The sequence below is a fragment of the Sus scrofa genome, chromosome 7 (genome assembly GCF_000003025.6).
Source record: "Sus scrofa isolate TJ Tabasco breed Duroc chromosome 7, Sscrofa11.1, whole genome shotgun sequence".
Taxonomy (NCBI): domain Eukaryota; kingdom Metazoa; phylum Chordata; class Mammalia; order Artiodactyla; family Suidae; genus Sus; species Sus scrofa.
In genome coordinates this window covers 115,863,884-115,883,433 of record NC_010449.5, presented here as the reverse complement: position 1 = coordinate 115,883,433, position 19,550 = coordinate 115,863,884, and the positions used below count along the sequence as shown (strand labels likewise).

At 56.4% G+C, this 19,550-nt stretch overlaps 2 protein-coding genes across 2 annotated transcripts in view; one reads left to right on the top strand and one right to left on the bottom strand.

Annotated features, from left to right (window-relative positions):
• LOC100153899 (serpin A3-8) overlaps positions 1 to 19,550 on the top strand; it is a 99,813-nt gene that overhangs the window by 66,937 nt on the left and 13,326 nt on the right. The gene's annotated exons all lie outside the window — the stretch shown is intronic.
• On the bottom strand, positions 3,111 to 11,945 carry LOC396684 (serpin A3-5). The gene is given in 6 exon segments (XM_013978402.2): positions 3,111 to 3,527; positions 4,597 to 4,747; positions 7,459 to 7,732; positions 9,334 to 9,377; positions 9,379 to 9,985; positions 11,839 to 11,945. Coding segments are annotated over 5 exon segments (1,269 nt in total). The 5' UTR covers positions 9,984 to 9,985; positions 11,839 to 11,945; the 3' UTR covers positions 3,111 to 3,332.

Sequence of the window (19,550 nt, the reverse complement as noted above, 5' to 3'; positions counted from 1 at the left end):
TACTGCTACACTCTTCTCTGCATCTGGAGATTCCTCCGGTTCGTTTGATCTTTCCCCCGGTAGGTGACTTTCCAGGGTGCGGGATCCCTTTCTCCTCTGCAGTTCCCTTTCGGGAGCGCCCGTCCCGCTCGGATTCACCTTCTCTCACTCTCCTCTTTTCTCCCATTCTGCCCAGTAATGTCACAAACTTCTTGCCGTTATTAGAGTTTAGGTTCCTCTGCCAGTGAATGGTTGCTGTTCTGTGCGAGTCATTTATTCTGTAGATGTGCTTTTTTTGTTGTGTTTGTGGGAGAGGGCGAGCGTGTCCCCCTACTCCTCCTCCATCTTGTCCTCTCTAGCTCACTTATATTTTGAATCTACAAACGCCCAACTCCGAGAACCAGAGAGGGGGACGGTGGTCGCCAGAAGACGGGGAGAGAGGAAAGGAGATGGGGGTCAAAGCAGCACAGACTTCCTGTTAGAAGACGGCCAGGGTTGGGGATCTAAGCTCCAGCATGGCGACTCTAGCCAACGATGTTGTATCACATGCTTGAACGCTTACAGCAGAGTAGATGTTACATGTTCCTGACACGCACACAAAACAGGCTTCATGTAGGGAGATGGAGGGTTACCTCACCATCACAATAGAGACGTAGATGACGTCATCACGTCCGTGGGAAACTTACACAAAGCGACGCATCGATACATCCCAAAAAGCTGGGCAAGAAAGAAAATGATTGACATGCTTTACCAGACGTGATCGCCTCTGTGTTGGGCCCTCGAGCTCAGGAAATGTCCAAATTTCCTTCAACTCTGTGATCCACACCATAGAATCTTTTCTCTCCTCAGGAAGACAACACTCTCTTCTTTCTTCCTGGCAAGTCTCCTCCAGGCGTCTCTCTTCTCTGTACAGGACTTGGGATTTTTGATTGTATGTTTCGTCTTCTTCTTTTTTTTTTTTTTTCATAGAGAGGGTTCTTGTAGCTGATTTCCAATGTTGTGATAATTTCTGCTCTACAACAAAGTGATTCAGTTACACAAGTACCCGCATTCCTTCCTTCCTCTGGGCCTCCCCCCCCCCACTCTGCTCCCTCCCCCCTCTGCTCCCTCTCCTTGGAGCCCTGCCCTTCGGGGTCCCTCCTCTCCACACCCCCTGGCACGCAGCTCAGGGGACCTCCTCCCCTCGCGCTACTGTCCATCCTGGGGACCAATCCTGACGTGTCCCTCCAGCCCTCATTCCCTCTGAATTTCCCCGAGCAAACCCCTAGGCTGCCTCCCAGGAACTGCACAGCTGGGGTCTGAGCCTGAAGGTGACCCGTTACCCCCCAACCTGCTCCTCCTGCCAGGGTCCTTCCCCAGGGGGTGCTTTGTCCTCCCCAGGAGCCAAACTCAAATGCTGCTTATCTTGCCTGCTCCCAGGAACATGGCTTCTCCTCCCCGCCTTCCCCTCATCCCCCTCCCTCCCTCCCCAGCCTGGACCTGCTTTGCCCTGTTTCCTGCATCACTGCCTTTCATGTCCAGCCTGCATCCCCATCCTTGGCCCTGAATCAACCCTCATCACAGCAGCCTGAGTCCTTCTTGGACTATGTGGATTTGCTCACATAGGCTCTTTTTTCCCCTTCTTTTCTTCTTCTTCTTCTTTTTACAGCCACACCTGCAGCATATGGAAGTTCCCAGGGTAGGGGTTGCATCAGAGCTGCAGCTGCCTGCCGATGCCACAGCCACAGCAACACCGGATCCGAGCCACATCTGCAAGCCATGTTGCAGCTTGCGGCAATGCCCAATCCTTAAACCACCGATCGAGGCCAGGGACCAAACCCGCAGCATTGTGGACACTATGTTGGATATTTCACCCTCTGAGCCACACCTGGAACTCTGAAGATCTTTTAACTACCTTAAAGCTACTTAAGGCTCAGTGGAAGCTTTCAGAATTCTTACTGTGCTGTGAGGCCCCCACTGGTCCCGTGGCTCCATCACGGCCCCATCCCTCTCTGGCTTCTCCCCGGCCTGTTCCTGATCTGGCCACATTCTTCCAGATTCTTGAAAATGCCTCCTTCGCTATTACTCCTGCCCAGAACTTTCGCATCTCTGTGCCCCTCTCCTGTTCTGATGGTAGTGCAGCAATCAGCTGTCCCAAGAAGTCCCCCTGACTTCCCTGACAGAGGGTGGGCCTCTCCCGGCAGCTTGTCAGAGCCTTGGTTCATCCACCATGTTGACCATCTGATCCTAAGTCCCATGAAGAACATCATGGAAAAACCTCTGAGGGAAGAATGGCTATGTGGTGCAGAATGCTCTTCAGACAACCGGAAAGTTGGGACAAAATCCTGCCGGCAATAATTAGTAGCCATGGTGTGGCCTTGGGGGAAAAACGGAGCCTCTCTGTCTCTCAGTTGCCTCATCTGTAAAATGGGCCGAGGTGTCGCAGGCATCTCAGGTGCTCATCACAAGCACAAACGGGTTATTCCAGGGGGAGGTCTGAGCAGCCTGCCTGGCAGAGAGCCCTCAAGCCCTTAGTCCTGGGTGTCGTCAGCATGAGTGCCTGGAGCTGTTTGCCTGGAGACCAGGCAGCCCCAGGTCACATCAGGGGGATGAAGGACCCTGGGGTTCCTTTTATTGCGAGGGGGAGGGTGTTTGCTCTTTTTCCCTCCTAGCCCCCACTCTGGGTGGGGGATCCTCTGTCAGGGGTGGACACAGACCTGGTCAGGGGGGAGGGGCTCACCTAGGAATCTGGAATGAGCTCCTGTCCCCAGGTTGGGGGACTGGGGCAGAGGGAAGAGCCTGGGTGGTGAGGGGAGCCCCACTAGCTGCAGGTGTCAGGGGTGCAGGGGCAGGGCCAGGAGAGGTCAGGGTTGGGAGCCCCTGCCAGGGTCAGCCTGGGGGCCCCTCCTGGGCCCTGGGGCCAGAGACCTGGACGTGGGCATCGGGCAGCAGGGGACCCTCCCAGTTCAGGGCGTGAGTCCAGTGGGTTTGGTCACAGCCTAGAGCTTGCCCTTGGGATGCCTGGTAAAATCCAGGGGCCAGAGTCTAGGGGTGTAGACTGTGTGGGAATTCAGGGGCTCAGCCTCATGGTCCAGGGGGCAGCAGGGGTGGAGATGGGCAGATCAGGGCAGAGAAGCACAGGAGGGAACGAGTCCAGCTCAGAAAGATGCTTTATTGCTGTGGGAGGTCTCATAGCCTCCGCGGAGCAGGGCACAGACTCCTGTGTGTGTGGAGCACCAGAAGGTGACTGTCACCTTCCAAGGGTGAGTGGGAACAGGCAAGGTGAGGCAGCTCATGGCTGAGTAGAGGCCAGGCTGCCCCAGGCCCAGAGCACCCAGCTCCTTAGCGAGAAGCCCCACGGTCAGAGGGGAGCTCTAGGCTGGATGGGGGTTGACGACTTTGCCCAGAAAGATGATGCTCTGGGTGTCTCTGAGGACCGTGGCGAACAGAAAGGGGCTGTCAAATCGCACAATGAAATTCTCAAAGGACTTCCTTTCTATGACGACTCCTGTGGACGCGGCTCCTTCCGTGCCCTCCTCATCCACGTCCAGCACGGCGCTGTGGGCCACCTGCAGGGACACGAGAGCAGCCCCCCGCAGAGACAGTGTGGCCGGGGTTGAGCAGCCTGCCTGAGTCGCTCTAAGGGGTCTGCCGTTCAGCCAGCATCTGCCACTGGCCTGTCACTGTGCTGTCAACCTGGGCTCTTTGTCCTCCCCACACACCTGCCCGCAGGTGCACAGAGATCTGATGCACAGATGGACAGACGGAGGTTCAAAGGCAGTGAGAGATGGGCCTGGAGACAGAGAGGTCAAGAGCAGGGGCTCCCTGGCCAGGATCTTGGTCTGAGTGCAGAGACTGCGGCCCACACAGCTCCCCATAGTGTAGAGGGCTAGCCAAGGTCCAGGCATTTTTCTTGCAAGCAGCTATGCAAGGCTCCTCCATGTTGAAGCCGCAGAGGAGCTGGCGCTTATTTCTGCACCTCTCCTGCCCCAGCTGAAGTCCCCTGAGACCCTCAGGTATGTGCACAGGGTGTGGCTTCCCATCCCTGGACCACACAGCCCCCTTGGCACACATGCCTCCTTTGGCAGGTGGCATGCAGGGGAGACAGAGGGCTGCCCAGCCTCCACCCCCGCCCCATGCCCTCTGACCCTTCTGCCTCTAAGATCAGAGTCCCAGGTCCCTGGTGTTCTTCTCTTGTGCTCTCAGTGTGTTTTCATCCCATGCGCTGGAGCCACTGGTAATTCCCTCTACCCTCTTCCCTGCTCTGCTGGGCTCTGCGAGCTGGCTGAGAACCATCGCCCTCCTTTTACAGATGAAACCCCTGAGGGCTACAGGACTTTAATTCTGTGCCTTTAAGGGCGGTGAAAAGCAGAGCATGGGGACGGGGTCCACCGAGGATGCCACCCCAGGACCTTCCCAATGAAGGCTCCTGGGTCACATTCTATTTCAGGGAAGGTGGGGACAACTCCCCAACAGGATTGTCACCCAGCCCTCCTGGGCTTGAGGCTTCCCAGGGGAGATGATTGAGTTGTAGGAAATGCAATTCTTTGGCAAATTCTAGGTCACCTGAACACCTGCCTGGCCTCCACCATGTGCTCCCCATAAGGAGGAGGAATTGTCCAAAGTGTGAAGACTTACCTGGGAAACATACAAGGGTGTTGTATCTGTGATTCCTGACAGGTTAGCCTTCACACTGAAGATTTTCTTGATGCCCAGCCGGGGAAGGATCTCCTCCAGTTTATAGTCGCTGGAGATGGAAAACCGTGGCAGGTGGAGGGCATCTATCCGCCTGGGACGGGAGAAGAGAAACCTGAAGGTCTGCTTGACTGGGCGCCCCTTCCTCCCACCTCTCAGCGGGGTCTCCCCGCCTCCTCTCCCACCACGCCCTTCCCTCTGAGCATAAGGACTCCCTGCCTCACTCTCCGCAGCCCTCAGGCTAACTCCCCTCAGTTCATTACCTATCTGCTCATGTCTGCAGGAGTCTAACTAGCCAGGCTGGCACCAGGGCTGGGGCTGGGGCGGTGCCCATGCCTGGTCCAGCTTCTCCCTTCAAGCTCAGGGGGCCCCTGGACACACCCTCAGATCAAAAGGGATTCCGCAGCTGCTGGGGGACTGTGCTGAGGCTGCTAGTGGCACGGGCACTAGGAGGGCTTCCTGTGGGAGGTGCCATGGAGCCTGAGGCCCAGAGGAGGGAAGGAGCTGGCCGGGTGCAGAGGAGGACAGGGGGCAGGCGGATGCACCTGCAGGGAAGAGGGAAGAAAGGGGGGCTGCCCCACAGTGTGGGGGGCAGTTGAGTGTGGGGGCAAGGAGGTGAGGGATAAGTGGGGGCTTAGTAGTGGGGGGGGCGTGGAGGGTTGGGGCTGCACTGTAAGGCCTTGGGGACCTGAATCAATCAATCCAAGGTCCCCCTCTTGTCACCACAATGAGCTCCCCGAGGGCAGGGCTTATTCAGCTTGTGAGCAGAGAGGGAGAAGGTTCTTGGAGGAAAAGTGATGTCTCCCCACCCCAGGACCCCCTCCCCCAGGACCCCCCACCCAGGACCCCTCCCCCAGGACCCCCACCTCGCTGTCTATATTTCCCAGAAGACTTTGTCAAGGCACCTGGTCTTGCGCATGCAAAAGTGAGGAGGCTGGGGCGCCCTTTAAACCTTGATGCCCTTGGCAGCAGGGGGAGCTCCTCCACCCTGTAGTCATGCGCTCCTTCATTTGCACTTTATCCATTTACTCAGCAAATCCTTACCGAGAGCCCCCCTCACATGGGCGGGAAAGTGTAGATGCAGGTCCCCTCCCCCACCCCCTAGGCCATAAATCAAAGCTGTTGGATAATATTCTGTCCATTTCCAACTGAGTCCCTGCTCTGGGCTTGGTCTCTGGTGATGGAGGAAGGAGAGGGTTGGGAAGGGACGACATGGGCAGGGGAGGTGGGTCCCCTGTCCTGGGGTCTCCTGGGATGCGCAGTGGGGAGGGGCTGGGGGCAGCAGCCCCAAGAGGCCTCGGGTGCCCTGGACAGGGGGTGGGGGAGGGGCTGCCACCTCAACTTCATCTCTAGGCAGATCTTGGTGCTTTGTGTTGTATATCAAGTGCCTTCCACACCCGTTGCCCCTGGGATCTGCAGAACCTCCCACTCAGGACAGTGGGTCAAGGACCGTCCCTCCACCCCTCTCAGGAGGGAGCTTAGCCCCAGAGAAGCAGAGGGAGTGGGTGGGGGAGGGGGAGCCTGGGAGCAGGGCTCTGGGCTGGGGCTGCCCCTGCACAGCGGCCCCCACACCCTCCTGTGGCCCCTGCAGACTCGGGCCAGCACCGCCTCTCCCTCTGTTGTCCCCTTGATGTCAGGCTCCTGAATTCCACGTCCTGCCCTCACTTCATCCAGGACCCACGGCTTCTCACACTTGCTGGCTCCCTCCTGGTCCAATCCCAGCCGCTCCCCCTGGGTGACTGCACCGGGCTCCTGGCTGGCCTCCCTGCCTCCAGGCTTGTCTCTGCAGCATGGTCCCCACTCAGCCCCCTGGGGGATCCTCCTGAAACATGACCCAGTTCATTCACTTTTTGGCCTAAAACCTTGTGATGAGCCTTCATTTTGATCAGAGGGGATCCCGTCAAGGGCTCTGCAGCCCCCACATAACCTGAGCCCCCGGGGGCCCCAACCTCTCCCAACTCCCCTCTTCCTCTTCCTGCTCCAGCCACTCTGAGGCAAATCCTCAGTCACACCAGGTCTGGTCCTATTCTCAGGCTTTCCACTGGCCGTTCCTTCAGCCAGGAATGCTCTTCCCCCAAATATCCCCATGGCTCCGTCTCTTACCTCACACGTCACCTCATGGCCCCTCTATCTAAACTCCCCAACACCGTCTGCTTCAAATCACTTCACTCTGTTTTCCTCTCCCTCGCCCTCCATTTCTCTCCTTTCAACACACCGAATTATTCATTTAATCTTGCCCGTCTCCCGCAGTCACAGAGGAAACTGCAGCAGGGCAGTGTTTGCGTGTTCTTGGCTCATTCGCCCAAAGGGTCCAAATTACTCCGTGTACAGAGCAGGTGCTCCTTTAACCTGCGAAACCGGAGCTGGATGGATGACTGAAGGAATGCGTGAAGGCAGCGTTGAGCCAGAGCAAAGCTCATCTCAGAGCCCGCCTCCCCTGAACCCGCAGCTGATCCCAAGTCCATCTACCACCCCCCGCTTCAGAGGGGGAGACAAGGAGGACCGCGCAGGAGTGATTGGGGGTTGAGTTGAGGTTCGTCAGGATTCAGTTCATGTTAGAGACAGAAGAAGCCTCAGCTCCAACCCAAGCAGACGTCATCATCTTAAAAAAGGAAACATTCAGACCAAGGCGACGCAAGCAGCAAAGGGCAAGGTCATTCCTGGAAGGGGCGTCCCATCACTGGCCCCAGCCCTGGACATCAGTGAGGCCCCGAGTGTTGGGGACATGGGTCAGGGTAGAGGGTAAAGGCCCAGAAGGCAGGTGCCCCCCGCCCCTGCAAAGCACCGGGTGCTGGGGACAGTCACCTGGGCTGCAGGTAGTCTCTCCACCTTCTCAGCGTCTCCGGGAGCAGATTGGCTTCCACGGCCGCCATCCTGCCGTCGTCAGGGAGGATGAAGAGCGTGCTGTCGTTGCTGGTGTACGGGAGCTCCACTACCGTGCAGGCCAGCTCCTCGTCCCGGAAGTATGGCACGGTCAGGTTCTTAATGCCCATCATGGGCACCCTCACCGTACTGTTCTTGCTCACGTAGAAATCTGCCTCCGTAGTGAGGTTGGTATCAAAGTGTGTCATCCACTGGGCTGGAGGCAGAGGGAGAGTCGAGAGTCTGAGATGCAAGGGCTGCCTGCCTCTGCCCCCTCTGCCCTGATCCCTGGGGGTGAAGACACCCCACACACCAACACCCCCACGTGCCCCTAGGGGCGGCCCCTAGGTCTGCACATCCTCCTGGCAGGTGGGGACGCCCTTGGGGGTGGGGTGATCCCCACAGGTCAGGGGGAGAAGGGACCAGGAAAGAAGCCTGGGTAACTGTGCTACGTGAGGAACCAAGAGGATGTGGGGGGCAAGGGAGAGGTGGGCGCAGGCTGGGCCAGGGGACAAATGGGACATGCTGGTCCTTGAGGGAACAGTGTGAGTGACCAGGGGTTAGGCATTGGCCTGGCAGGGAGGGCACTCCTTCCCCCAGGTTTGGGGACCAGGGTGGAGCAGGAGCCCTGTGGGGACCAGTAAGGCAGGGCAGGGTCAGCAGAGGAGAGGGCTGGGGTCTCCCCACCCCGGGAGGATGGAGCACTCGGTGGGGAGCTTCTCCGGCAGAGCAGAGCCCTGGGGCTTCTCTGAGCATGTGGTCCCCCACTTCCTGTGTTCTACCCCTGCCTGTGCCCCTCTGAGAAGCCGGAGTGGAAGGAAAGCTGGATGGCAGGGGTGTCCCTGGGAAGAAACTTCGGAGGACAAAGTCCTAGGACAGGGCAGAGAGGGAGGACAGGACATTTGATGAATAAACATAACACATCAGGCCTGAATTCGTTTTCCAGAAAAGTGCAACACAATTATTTCAATGAGAGAGGAACACACAGACCCAGGAGCTCTTGCTATGGGACCAGGCGCAGGGCTAACTGGTCTCCCTACAGCTGGTATCTCAGGCAGCTCGCCCCCAACTCGGTGGTCCTTCTATGCGTCCTTATCTCTCTGTGCCCCTAGGTGCACTGCACACCCTGCCTCTGAAATCTGTCTGCCTTCACTCTCATCGTTGTGAACTTCCAGGCTGCACGTCCTTTTTGCGATCCCACCAATGGGCTGGGCCACTGGACCAACATGAATCTGGGAGAAGGTCCTGCCCTGGAGGCCGGCCTCTGCCCCGAGGCCTTTCTCCTGATGGGGCCCTGCCACTTCCAGACTTTAGACGCGGGCTGTTAAAGACCCTGGGATGTGCGGGCTCCTCTGAGCCTGGGTCGTGGTGAAGACAACCACCAGCCCCTCCTCCCCCACAGAAAACACCAAGTCCCCTTAGACAGAGCCCAGGTCAGACACAGCCCGCAGTGTGCACACCGCAGGCCTTCCTGAGCGTGTCCAAAGCGGCTCCTCGTGGAGGAAGCCGGAGTCCCAGGCACCGCGGCGGTGTGAAAGGAAAGCTCCTTCCTCCGGGCAGCTGGAGCAGCTTCAGTCCGAAGGAAGTCTTGCCCTCTTCAGACCAAGGCTATGGCCTCTCCTGCACCCGTGCCCTGTAGTGACAACTGTCAGCTGGAAAACCCCAGGACAGACCAAGCCTATGGTCAGGTCAGGGCCTGGGAGCCCATGTCCTAACCCAAGGCGGCCCCTTCTGGAATGGGTTGCTGAAAATACAGTAATAGCCCTGAAGCTCAGAACGAAATGGGAGTTGCCTGTGAAACCTCAATGCATCACCCACCTTTAAAGTAAATGTAATTCACCAGGACGGCCTCAGTCGGAGGAAAAGCTCTTGATCAACTCCACGATTTTCCCCTCAGTTTTGTTCTTCACATAGTCATTAATGAGTCCTCTGGCAGCTTCTAAATCCTGGAAGTTAGTGGAGAAGGCCTCGGAGTGGTACAGCTCACGGGCATGTTGGACGAACTTCTCCAGCAGCTCCAGCTGCTCATCAATGAACATGGCATTGCCCAACCTCAGCTGCAGCAGGTTGCTCGGCCTGTTGAGCGTCCTCAGGAGGTGCTGGAAGCCCTGGTGGATTTCTGCCTCAGGGGTCTCTGTGACATTGAACTTGAGGCCTTCCAGGAGCTCTGTCAGGGTGGGGCCTCGGGCTCCCAAGGACAGGAAGGCCAAGGCCATGGAGACGCTCAGCGGGGAGAAGATGATATTCTTATGACGGTTCGTCAGAGCCAGCTGCTTGTAGAGGCTGAAGGCGAAGTCGGTGTTGCTGGAGACAACGGCGGTGTTGTGCGTTGGCAGCTGCGTGATCTGGTCCTTCAGGGTCACAATCTTTGAGGCAAGGTCATCTGCTGGGAGGCAGTGGACCCTGGAGCAGAGCCCAGCCACCAGGAGCCCCAGAGCCAGGGAGAGGGACATTCCCTCTGCCCTCATGTCTGAAAAGCAAAACTCCTTTAAGTCTCCCAGAGCCAGGTGGTGACCCAAGTGCCACCCACTGTCCCCACCTGTTCTAGGTTCCTGTGTCTCTCTTTCTCTGTCACTTCCCAGGGGGAGGCACCTCCTGGGCTCCCTTATCCAGGAGGCTGCTCTGGGCTCCCTCTCAGCCTTTGAGCAAGTGTGAGAATGGTTCCCAGGCTCCCCAGTGGAGAAACTGGGCCCAGAGAGGGGAAAGGGGCTTTTCCCATGTCCCACAGCAGGCCCGCGGAGGAGCGAGGGCGAGAAGCTGGGGTGCCAGGCTCCGAGGTGGGGAAGCTGGTGATGGGGGAGGTGCTGTCCAGGGAGAACCCGTCCCCCTCCTGTGGGGGAGCAGACACCCTCAGAGGGGACTGGGAGGCAGGAGCTCCTTTTCCACTAGTTCCCTGTGTGTCCCCAGGTGGAAGCCCAGGGAGGACCCTGCCCTGACTCAGGGGCTACAGGGCCCCTCCTGGCCTCTTGATGACAAGTGTGACCTCAGGCAGGCCGGCAGGTCGTGGTGCCTGCTCACAGTGAGGGTTCAGTGAGCAGGGCCCCCAAAGGCATCGGGAGCAGAGCTGGAGCATAGGTGGCCATGCTAGGGGCCGGGGGAAAGGCCCAGGTTGCTAGAGTGTTCTTTCCAGCCCCTGCCAGGTGCCCATATGGTGGGTGTCTCCACCATCAGCCTGGAAAGGCCTCCAGGTGGGGAGGAAGCGGCCTGGCCTCAGAGACTCAGAGACCTGAATGAGGGTTTCATTGTGATCACTTGGGATGGCTCTGTGGTGACAAGCAAGTGACTAAAGCTCTCTGGGCCTCAAGTCTCCTCTCTGTCCAGCAAGCTGAATGACAGGAGAAATGATGAGGGAGCCTGGTTCGTAAGAAGAGTTTTAGGTGCCACCTCCTCCACATGCCACCACTTCTGGGACAGGACAAGACTCTGATTCCTGGGAACAGGGGACAGAGCTACTGCATGAAAACCTGCAAGAGGCTGAGGTCAGAGCTGGTGACCTCAGCAAACAGGACCATTGACCTTCAGCCTCTGCCCACTCCTCTCAGAGTTCAGAGGACAAAGGGCTGCTTGGATGGTGGGGAGGGGGAGGGGAGGGGAGGGGAGAAAAGAGGGCGGGAGGGGAGGGGAGGCAGGGGAGCCGAGTCTCCTGCAGAGGCCAGTGGAAAGGCCTTTGGACAAGCTGAGGGCAGAGGTGATCTCCTCCCCCAACTATTAGTTTACACAGAGCTATGCAACCATTTCTTTAGAATAGAGTTTTTCCCCAAATATTTTCCCTAGAGAAATAGCCCATGTCTATTAGGCCAGGTTGGGGGGCTGGCTGTGTTTCTGAGGGTCTGTCCTTTCAGTTGCTGGACAGATGCACCTGCCTATCTGCTTGGCTCAGAGCCCTGGAGGGACAGGGATCCCAGGAAACCCCCTGGAGACCCTGCAGGCTCTGCCCAGAGGGACCTGGTGCCCTCATTTCCGCCCCTTGGCCCCCTGAGACTCAGGCTCTGTGCCATGGAGGGAGCCCAACTCATGGCCCTCTTGGAGGTCTGGCCCTGGCAGGGAGGGGGGCACAGCTGCGTGGGGGCACAGCTGGCTCGAATCAGCATCCCACAGAGGCAGAGCCTGAAGGGACCCCAGAAGCCCTGGGGCAGGACCCTCTCTTTGCAGGATGAAAACTGAGCCACAGAGGCAGGACAGGTCCTCAGAGGACGCAAAGCCGTCCTCGCATTGGACACAGTCCTGCCTCCCTCATGCCCACGTGCCACTGGCCCCGGGCCAAGGCCTAGAACCTCCTGCAAAGGGGCCCCTGTGTCCCCGAGTGGGAGCATCAGGGCTTACCTGCCTCGCGGAGCGGGATGCGCTGAGTGGACCCAGAGCCGCCACCTGCCCGCAATGCTGGGCTTTCCAGGGGCCGCTGCCCATTTATCCCTGCAAAGGTCCCCTCCCCTGTTTGGGAAATGTTTGCGGTGACAACACAGTGTTCCGTCCTCAGACAGGAAATGGGCAGCTGATCATTTCTGGTAACAGCATTTACTATTTGAATAACTTAGTTACACACACTGATAACATTTTTTTCCTCAAAAAAATTCTCTCCAGAGCTTTCTTTAAGTCTGTTCATTATTATTAGATCTACTCAATTAAGGAACAGAAATAGATTTTCGTCCCTTAAAAATTTTACCTGAGGAGTTCCCACCGTGGCACAGTGGGTTAAGAATCCAATGGCAGCAGCTCCGGTCGCTGCCAAGGCGCAGGTTCAATCCCTGGCCCAGCTCAGTGCTTTAAAGGGATCCCCCCTCGTTGCAGCTGCTGTGTAGGGCACGGCTGCGGCTCGGATTCCATCTGGCCCAGGAACTTCCATGCACCAAGGGAGCGGGCACTAAAGACAATGACCCTAAAACAAAACCCCATTTCCCTTTGCCTTGGTGGTCTTTGCTTCTGCCTATGAAATACTCATGAGGAACATGCGCAAATGCAGAATCATCAAAAGGCGCAGGAAAAACATCCTAACTGGAGCTGCCTTCCTGGCTGAGCAGAAACAAATTTGACTAGTATCCATGAGGACGCAGGTTCGATCCCTGGCCTCTCTCAGTGGGTTGAGGATCCAGTGTTGCCTTGAATTATGGTGTAGGTTGGGTCCTGCATAGCTGTGGCTGTGGGATAGGCCAGCAGCTGTAGCTCTGATTCGACCCCTAGCCTGAGCACCCCCATATGCTGCCAATGCGGCCCTCACAATACACACACACAAAATCCTAACTAATTGGTTTTTTATGATATATTGATTCTTGTTCATTTTTTATTCTTATTTATGAAGTCCTCCCCGAGGACCATGTAAAATCCCAGAGAACATAGAGAAGAACATGGGAAAATATTTCTCAAAATCGGGTCACGCTGAGGGAGCCCCAGCTAACACTGTGTTGTGTTTCTTTTAGAAGCCACTCTTCTTTGAAGGGTGTGTGTGCACGTGTGTGTCTGCACTATGAATCTCCACCCACACAGCTCTGCTTTGACTGTGCAGGAGCCATGTTTTCTGTAGCTGACCTGCATGTTGAGGTCCCCCTCCCCCGTTGTCACAGCGGGTGTGAGCTTGAGGCGCCCCAGTGTTTATCAGAGCACAAGGGTCTGGGCCTCTGGTCCCTGGCGCCAAGTGTCTTTGGGGACCCCTCTGCCTGGCCCTTCCTCCTGCTGCCTTTCATTACAGATTCACCCTAAGAGCTGGCTTTGCCTGTCCCTGACCTTGAGGTGTCCTTAGACTCCTCCCTGAGCCAATCACAGCCCTCCATCCATGACAACCCTTGGCGACCTCTGGGGACCCTTAGAGGTTCCATGGAAACAGTTTGGAAACCATGGCTTCGTGCAGAGGCATCGCTTTGGCAGGAGGTTAACCTGAAGCCTCAAAGTGTCAGCTGTGTGACCGCAGGCAATTGAGTGGAAAACCCGCCATGTCCTAGTTCTCAATGCAGATGACAGCACTTCCATGAGAGTCCTCGCCCAGTCCTAGGAGGCAGGACCCACGGCCTGGGCTCCTGTGACAGGCACAGCGTCTGCAGCCGGACCTGTCCCAGGGGAGAGAGTGACACCAGGAGGGGCCAGAGCATCGCTCCAATGACTCAGCCCTTCCCGGGGGTAAAGCACGTCCATGGGCATCACTAGGCTTCAGCTTCATGGCAACGCTGAGCTCCCAGGAGGCAAAGCGGGAACTGGAGACTCGGGGAGTCAGGCTGCAAACAGCGGACACTCAGCCCAGGCCCCCAGCCCCAGGCGCAGAGCCACCCTGCTCACGGCTCTCTCTCCTCCACACGGGGATTTACACACACACACACACACACACACACCATGGAGGGGCCAGTCATTTTCCTTCCTGTTAATGTGTTGAGGGCGGGCGTTGGGACACAGGAGTCTCAGAACAGTCTGTGTCCCCCCAGGAGGCCACCTGTCACTATCCCTCCTGCAGGGACGAGCCTCTGTGTCAAGGCCATGCAGACCTGCTGACTGTCCCCAGCTCCTCTAAGGTTCAGGCAAAGCTTTCAGTTTCAGGTGAGTGTGGGGCTGCCCCCATGACCTTGACCACGGACCCCTCTCTGCTGGATTGGCTCTCTCCTGATCAAACTGCCCGTCTCATCTCAGGGGCCACCCTCCAGGAAGCCTTCCAGCAACATCCTGCCTCCTGCAGCCTCTCCTATGAGGGCCTCCTCTGACACACGTTGCTCAGGTGAGATTTGCTTGCTGTTTAGGGAAAGAATGGGTGAGTGGAGAAATACATATTCAATAAGAGAAGAGGATAAAGCCATAGAACTGTCCCGATGCTGAGTCATTCCCAGAGCAGATCATCCGGTGAATGGACCGCCGGAGCCCACCTGCTCTGTGCCCATCAATACATGACACATCACACCCGACGCGTGAGGCTTTCCTGGAGGCCGCGTTTGAGTTGGTTCTTCCTCTCACTGACCAGAGGACTCGTTACAGACACTGCCTTCTCCCCAGTCACCGTCACTTTGGCCTTGGCCATGACCTTCCTTGGGGCCCCAGCAGCCAGCAGGACCCACCTCCTAGAGGGCCTGGGTCAACCTCCCTGTGGGGCCCCAGGCTGAGGTCCAGGACCGCTTCTGGGATGTGCCGCCCACACTCCCTGGGCAGGACCCCAGCCCCTCCTGACCATGGTCAGCGCACGTTCAGCAGCCCGCGCCCAGGGGCCACCCAGGACCAGGGGGAGGCCCAGAGACCCACCCACGAGAATGTAGGGAGGCAGACCCAGGGCAAGCTTGAGGCTGGTGGACCACACCACACCAGCAGTCCCAGGGGCCACGTGCTCCTCAGAGGCCAGAGAGCGTTTCTCCAATGGGGAATCTCCTTCCAGGAATCAGGGCCCCACTCACATCCCACCCCGACGCTTCTGGGGAGCCTCCCCTGCTGACCTACACATAGGAGGCATCCCATCAATCTCTGCACACTGAATGGTGCCTCTGCTTGGATACCTCCAGAGATGGGGACCTCACCCTCTGTCCCACTTTAATGCCACATGTTCCATTTCTTTCAAAAAAGGGCTTTCCAGCTCAGTGAGCTTAAGAACTCCCTGGGGAGCCTCTTTGAGACGCAGGTGTCCTGTGCTCAGACCAGGAGATTCTGAGTTAGGACAGAGGTGAGTCAGGGACCCTGCGTTTACAAAGCTCACCTTCTTTCACCGCAGAGGTGATCCTGCAGCAGGAGGGCAGTGCTCTCCTCTCTGAGTCACCCTGTGGGCAAGCACTGGATTAAGGAGCTGGGCTTCCCTTCCTCTGGCAGGTCCGGGAGGCATGGATCAGGGCAGGCAGCACCCAAGGCAGCGAGCTCTTTACTTTTCCCCAAAAGAGCCATTAAGTCTGTGTCCCTCCCTCCTGCACCATGCTCCTAATTCAGGAGATGGCTTGAGCCTCCTCATAAGTGTCCAGAGCTCTGTGGGTCCCCAGGGGTTTGTACAGCCACTCCACCCTTTTGGTCCTCATCTGTGTGTCACTGATGATGACGCTAAGATTAACTCCCATTTCACAAATGAAGAGACTGAGCCTTTTTCCTTTCTTTCTTTTGTTCTTTTTTTTTTTTAATTGGCTGCAGCTGTTGCATATGGAAATTCCTGGGCCAGGGTTTGAATCGGAGCTGCAGCTGTGGCCTATGCCACAGCAATGCAGGATCCTTAACCATTGAGCAAGGCCAGGGATCAAACCCACCTCTGTACAGAGGCAATGTCAAGTCCTTAACCTGCTGAAGCACAACAGGAACTCCAAGAATGTTTGTTGTTGTTTGTTTTATTTCATTTTATTTTGGTTTATAAGGTGCCAGCCTGCACCACAGCCACAGCAACACAGGAGCAAGTCTCATCTGCAACCTACAACACAGCTCACGCAAACGCCAGATCCTTTAACCCGCTGAGCGAGAACAGGGATTGAATCCAAATCCTCATGGATACTAGTCAGATTCATAACTTGATGAGCCACAACCGGAACTCCAAGGCTGATTTTGTGTGTGTGTGTGTGTGTGTGGGTGTGGGTGTGTGAGTGTGTTTAGGGCTACACCCACAGCATATGGAGGTTCACAGGCAGGGATCCAATTGAAGCTACAGCTGCCAGCCTATGCCACAGCTACAGCAATGCCAGATCCAAAACAGAGATCTCTGCTCTGGAGAAGCTGCATTCTAGTATGGAGAGACAATAAAACTAAAAAAAATAACAAAGAATAAAATAGGAGAGTAAAATACATTCCCTGTCCGTTGATGACAGGCGCTGTGGAGTGTGACATGCTCAGTGACATCCGTCTATGCACCGAACCCAGGAAGTGAAGAATAGTAGCGATTGGTGGAGAGACCTGACACCCATATCCTTGACTGTGCGGTCAAGGTCACCTTCACCAGTGAGTGTGGGGTTGATATCCTGTGTCCTCTGAAGTGGGGTGATGAGAAGGGAACATCTCCTCCGTGGGATCGGCCCCCAAACATGTAACCTCACTGGGACCCTGAGAAACCACCACTCAGCAAAATACCTGACCAGCAGTGCTCCTCGAGAAAGTCAAGGTCAGGCAAAACAAGGAAAGCCTGACGCTGTGAACGGAAGGTTTGTGTCCAAACCCTCAGAATTCATGCGTTGAAAGCCTCACCCCCGATTGCTAGAAGGTGGGCTCACTGGGGGGTGACGAGAGGGTGGCACCCTCATGATAAGGATTGGTGCCCCTCCGAGAGACCCAGCTCCCCTGCCTCTTCCCCTGTGACGGCAGGAGCGGAGACGAGCCCTCACCTGACCATGCCGCCTCCCTGACCGCCAGGCTGGACATCCAGCTTCCAGAACCGCAGAGAGTACATTCGTGCCGTGTATAAGCCACTCTGTCGCTGGTGTCTTGTGATGGCCTCCCAGACGGACTAAGACATTGAGACGCTGTCCCAGGCCAGAGCAAACTCAGGGACCCGGCAACTAAATGGAATGCGGTTTCCCGGATGGGATCCACAGGAGAAAAAGGACATTAGCGAGAAACCGGGTGAAGTCCGAGTAAATCTGTACCGCAACGAGGTTCATTGCTTAGTTTTGAGAAAGAGATCATGGTTACATAAGACATGATGAAAAAAAAAAAGGAAAAGATTAAAAAAAGAAGTTCCCATCATGGCTCAGTGGTTAATAAACCTGGCTAGTATCCCTGAGGACACAGGTTCGATGCCTGGCCTCGCTCAGTGGGTGAAGGATCCGGCGTTGCCGTGAGCTGTGGTGCAGGTCACAGACACAGCTTGGATCTGGCGTTGCTGTGGCTGTGGTGTAGCCTGGCAGCTGCAACTCTGATTCGACCCCTAGCCTGGGAACTTCCTTGTGCCACTGGAGCGGCCTTAAGAAGACAGGAGAAAAAAAAGAGTGGCTGTAGCATGAATGAGCAGCTAGTGGCCTCAGGCCAAGGGCTGAACACTCGAGACACGTGCCCTGGTGGCCTCACTCAGGCTCCAAAGGCTGGTGTCACTTCGGCTTCTGACTTCACTCCATGTCATCATACTGCTGGGTTTCTTCAGCCTTGGAAAGAGGCTCCTAAAGACCTTGGCCCTGATGCCAGGAAAGCCAGAATGCACCTTCCACCTTCCCCACGGTGGCCCACCTGGGTCAGTTACCAACCCAGCTTCTTGGACCCGTGAGTCAGTAGAGATGGATAAGAGGCCAGAAGAGGACTTCAGGTAAGGCTTGACTGGGACTCAGGCTGAAGCCCAAGGCAGCGTGAACAAGCAACGGTCTCCCTTGCTCGCTCCCTGATGGGCAGGGGGCGAGCTGGTCCCTTACGCAGGGTGAGGGTAACCTGTGGGTGGGGCCGGAGCGGGGAGGCTTAGGTGTCTGCCCACTCCCTGGTGGTGCTGAGGGCAGGGGCAGGCGCCGTCCTCTGCTTCTGCTCCTGACACTTCGGGAGTGGCTGTTGGGTTTGGGGGCTGTTCGCCTCTTGTCGTTCCTAAGTGCCCCCAGTAGGCACATGCATGTACGCGGTTCCTGTCAACCCTTAGCGATCCTTGGTATTCTGTGGCTGGAGGGGACGTTTGTCTAGGTGCCATCACGGCAAGAAAGGGTCCCAGGGCCCAGCCGGTCTCAGGTCCATTTCAAGTCAAAGAAACCTGCCCAGCCACAGTGTTGGGGTGCAGGGTCGGCCACCCCAAATACACCTCAATGGCATACTGATTATTCTGAATTCAGTTACTCAAGAAATGGCCAGTGCGGGAGGGGCACTTTGACCCTCCTCTCTGCGTCCCTGAAAGCAGGGGGGGAAAGAAGGTGCGCTCCCAGAGTTCCCGTTGTGGCCCCGTGGTAATGAACCCAACTAGTATCCACTAGGTTGCACGTTCGCTCCCTGGCCTCGCTCAGTGGGTTAAGGATCTGGCATTGCTGTGAGCTGTGGTGTAGGTCCCAGACGTGGCTTGGATCCCGAGTTGCTGTGCCTGTGGTGTAGGCTGGCAGCTGCAGCTCCAATTGGACCCCCAGCCTGGGAATCTCCATGTGCCTCGGGTGTGGCTCTAAAAAGCAAAAGCAAAAAAAAAAAAGAAAGAAAGAAAGGGGCCCGCCCTTCATCTGGAGGTAGAAGGACGCCCTCACTGTCAGAGACAGGGAATTTGAGCCCAAGGAGCCTGTGTAAACAAACCTTGTTACTTCTTTAATGTGCTGTCCCAGGCCCCACAACTCTGTTTATATTTTTCACTAATCGAGTATTTCTTTGTCCTATCAACTCCTCACATATTTATTGTTTCTCAGTCTCAAAAGTATGAAGGCTACTGTTTTGGTCACCTTTTAGCTTCCATTTCTGAGAGACCACCGTGCACAGGAATTAAAATTTCTTTCTTTTTCTCATTTTGAGTCATTTTGAGCCTCCTCTTTGCTTCAGCAGGACGCAGTAACACTCAGCTTCTTTGACTATGCTTCCTTTCACAAAAGCACATATGTATATAAAGCGTGTGTGTGTGTGTGTGTGTGTGTGTGTGTGTGTGTGTGTGTAAAATGTCCTGACTTCCACACATGCTGCGATGGGAAGAGGTCTTCAAGCGAGAATGAGGTCATTTCCAACAGGGACTTTTGTGTTGGGCCGGCAGCAGAGTCCACCTGGACATGGTCAAACGTGCCAGTCCCTCTAGCACCATCCACATGTCCCAGGCAGTCCTCATTTAGGGACAGTATTTGCCACGGTGCTTGTAACAGCATGGGAGTGTGCGGTCTGCTGATGACGGCGTTTGCTTTAGGAAGCAGTTGCGAATGCCACCAATTGTTCTTCTTTCACAAGGTCCTACTTGAGTCACTTAAAAAAAAACCTTTTTGACATTGTCCATTTTAAACAAACCAGGTCTGGAGTTCCTGTTGTGGCCCAGTGGAAACGAACGCAACTGGGATCCGTGAGGATGCGGGTTCCATCCCTGGCCTCCCTCCCTGGGTTAAGGATCCGGCGTTGCCATGAGCTGTGGTGTAAGTCCCAGACGTGGCTCAGATCCCGAGTTGCCGTGGCTGTGGTGTAGGCCAGTGGCTGTGGCTCCAGTTCCATCCCTAGCCTGGGAAGCTCCATATGCTCTGCATGCGGCCCTA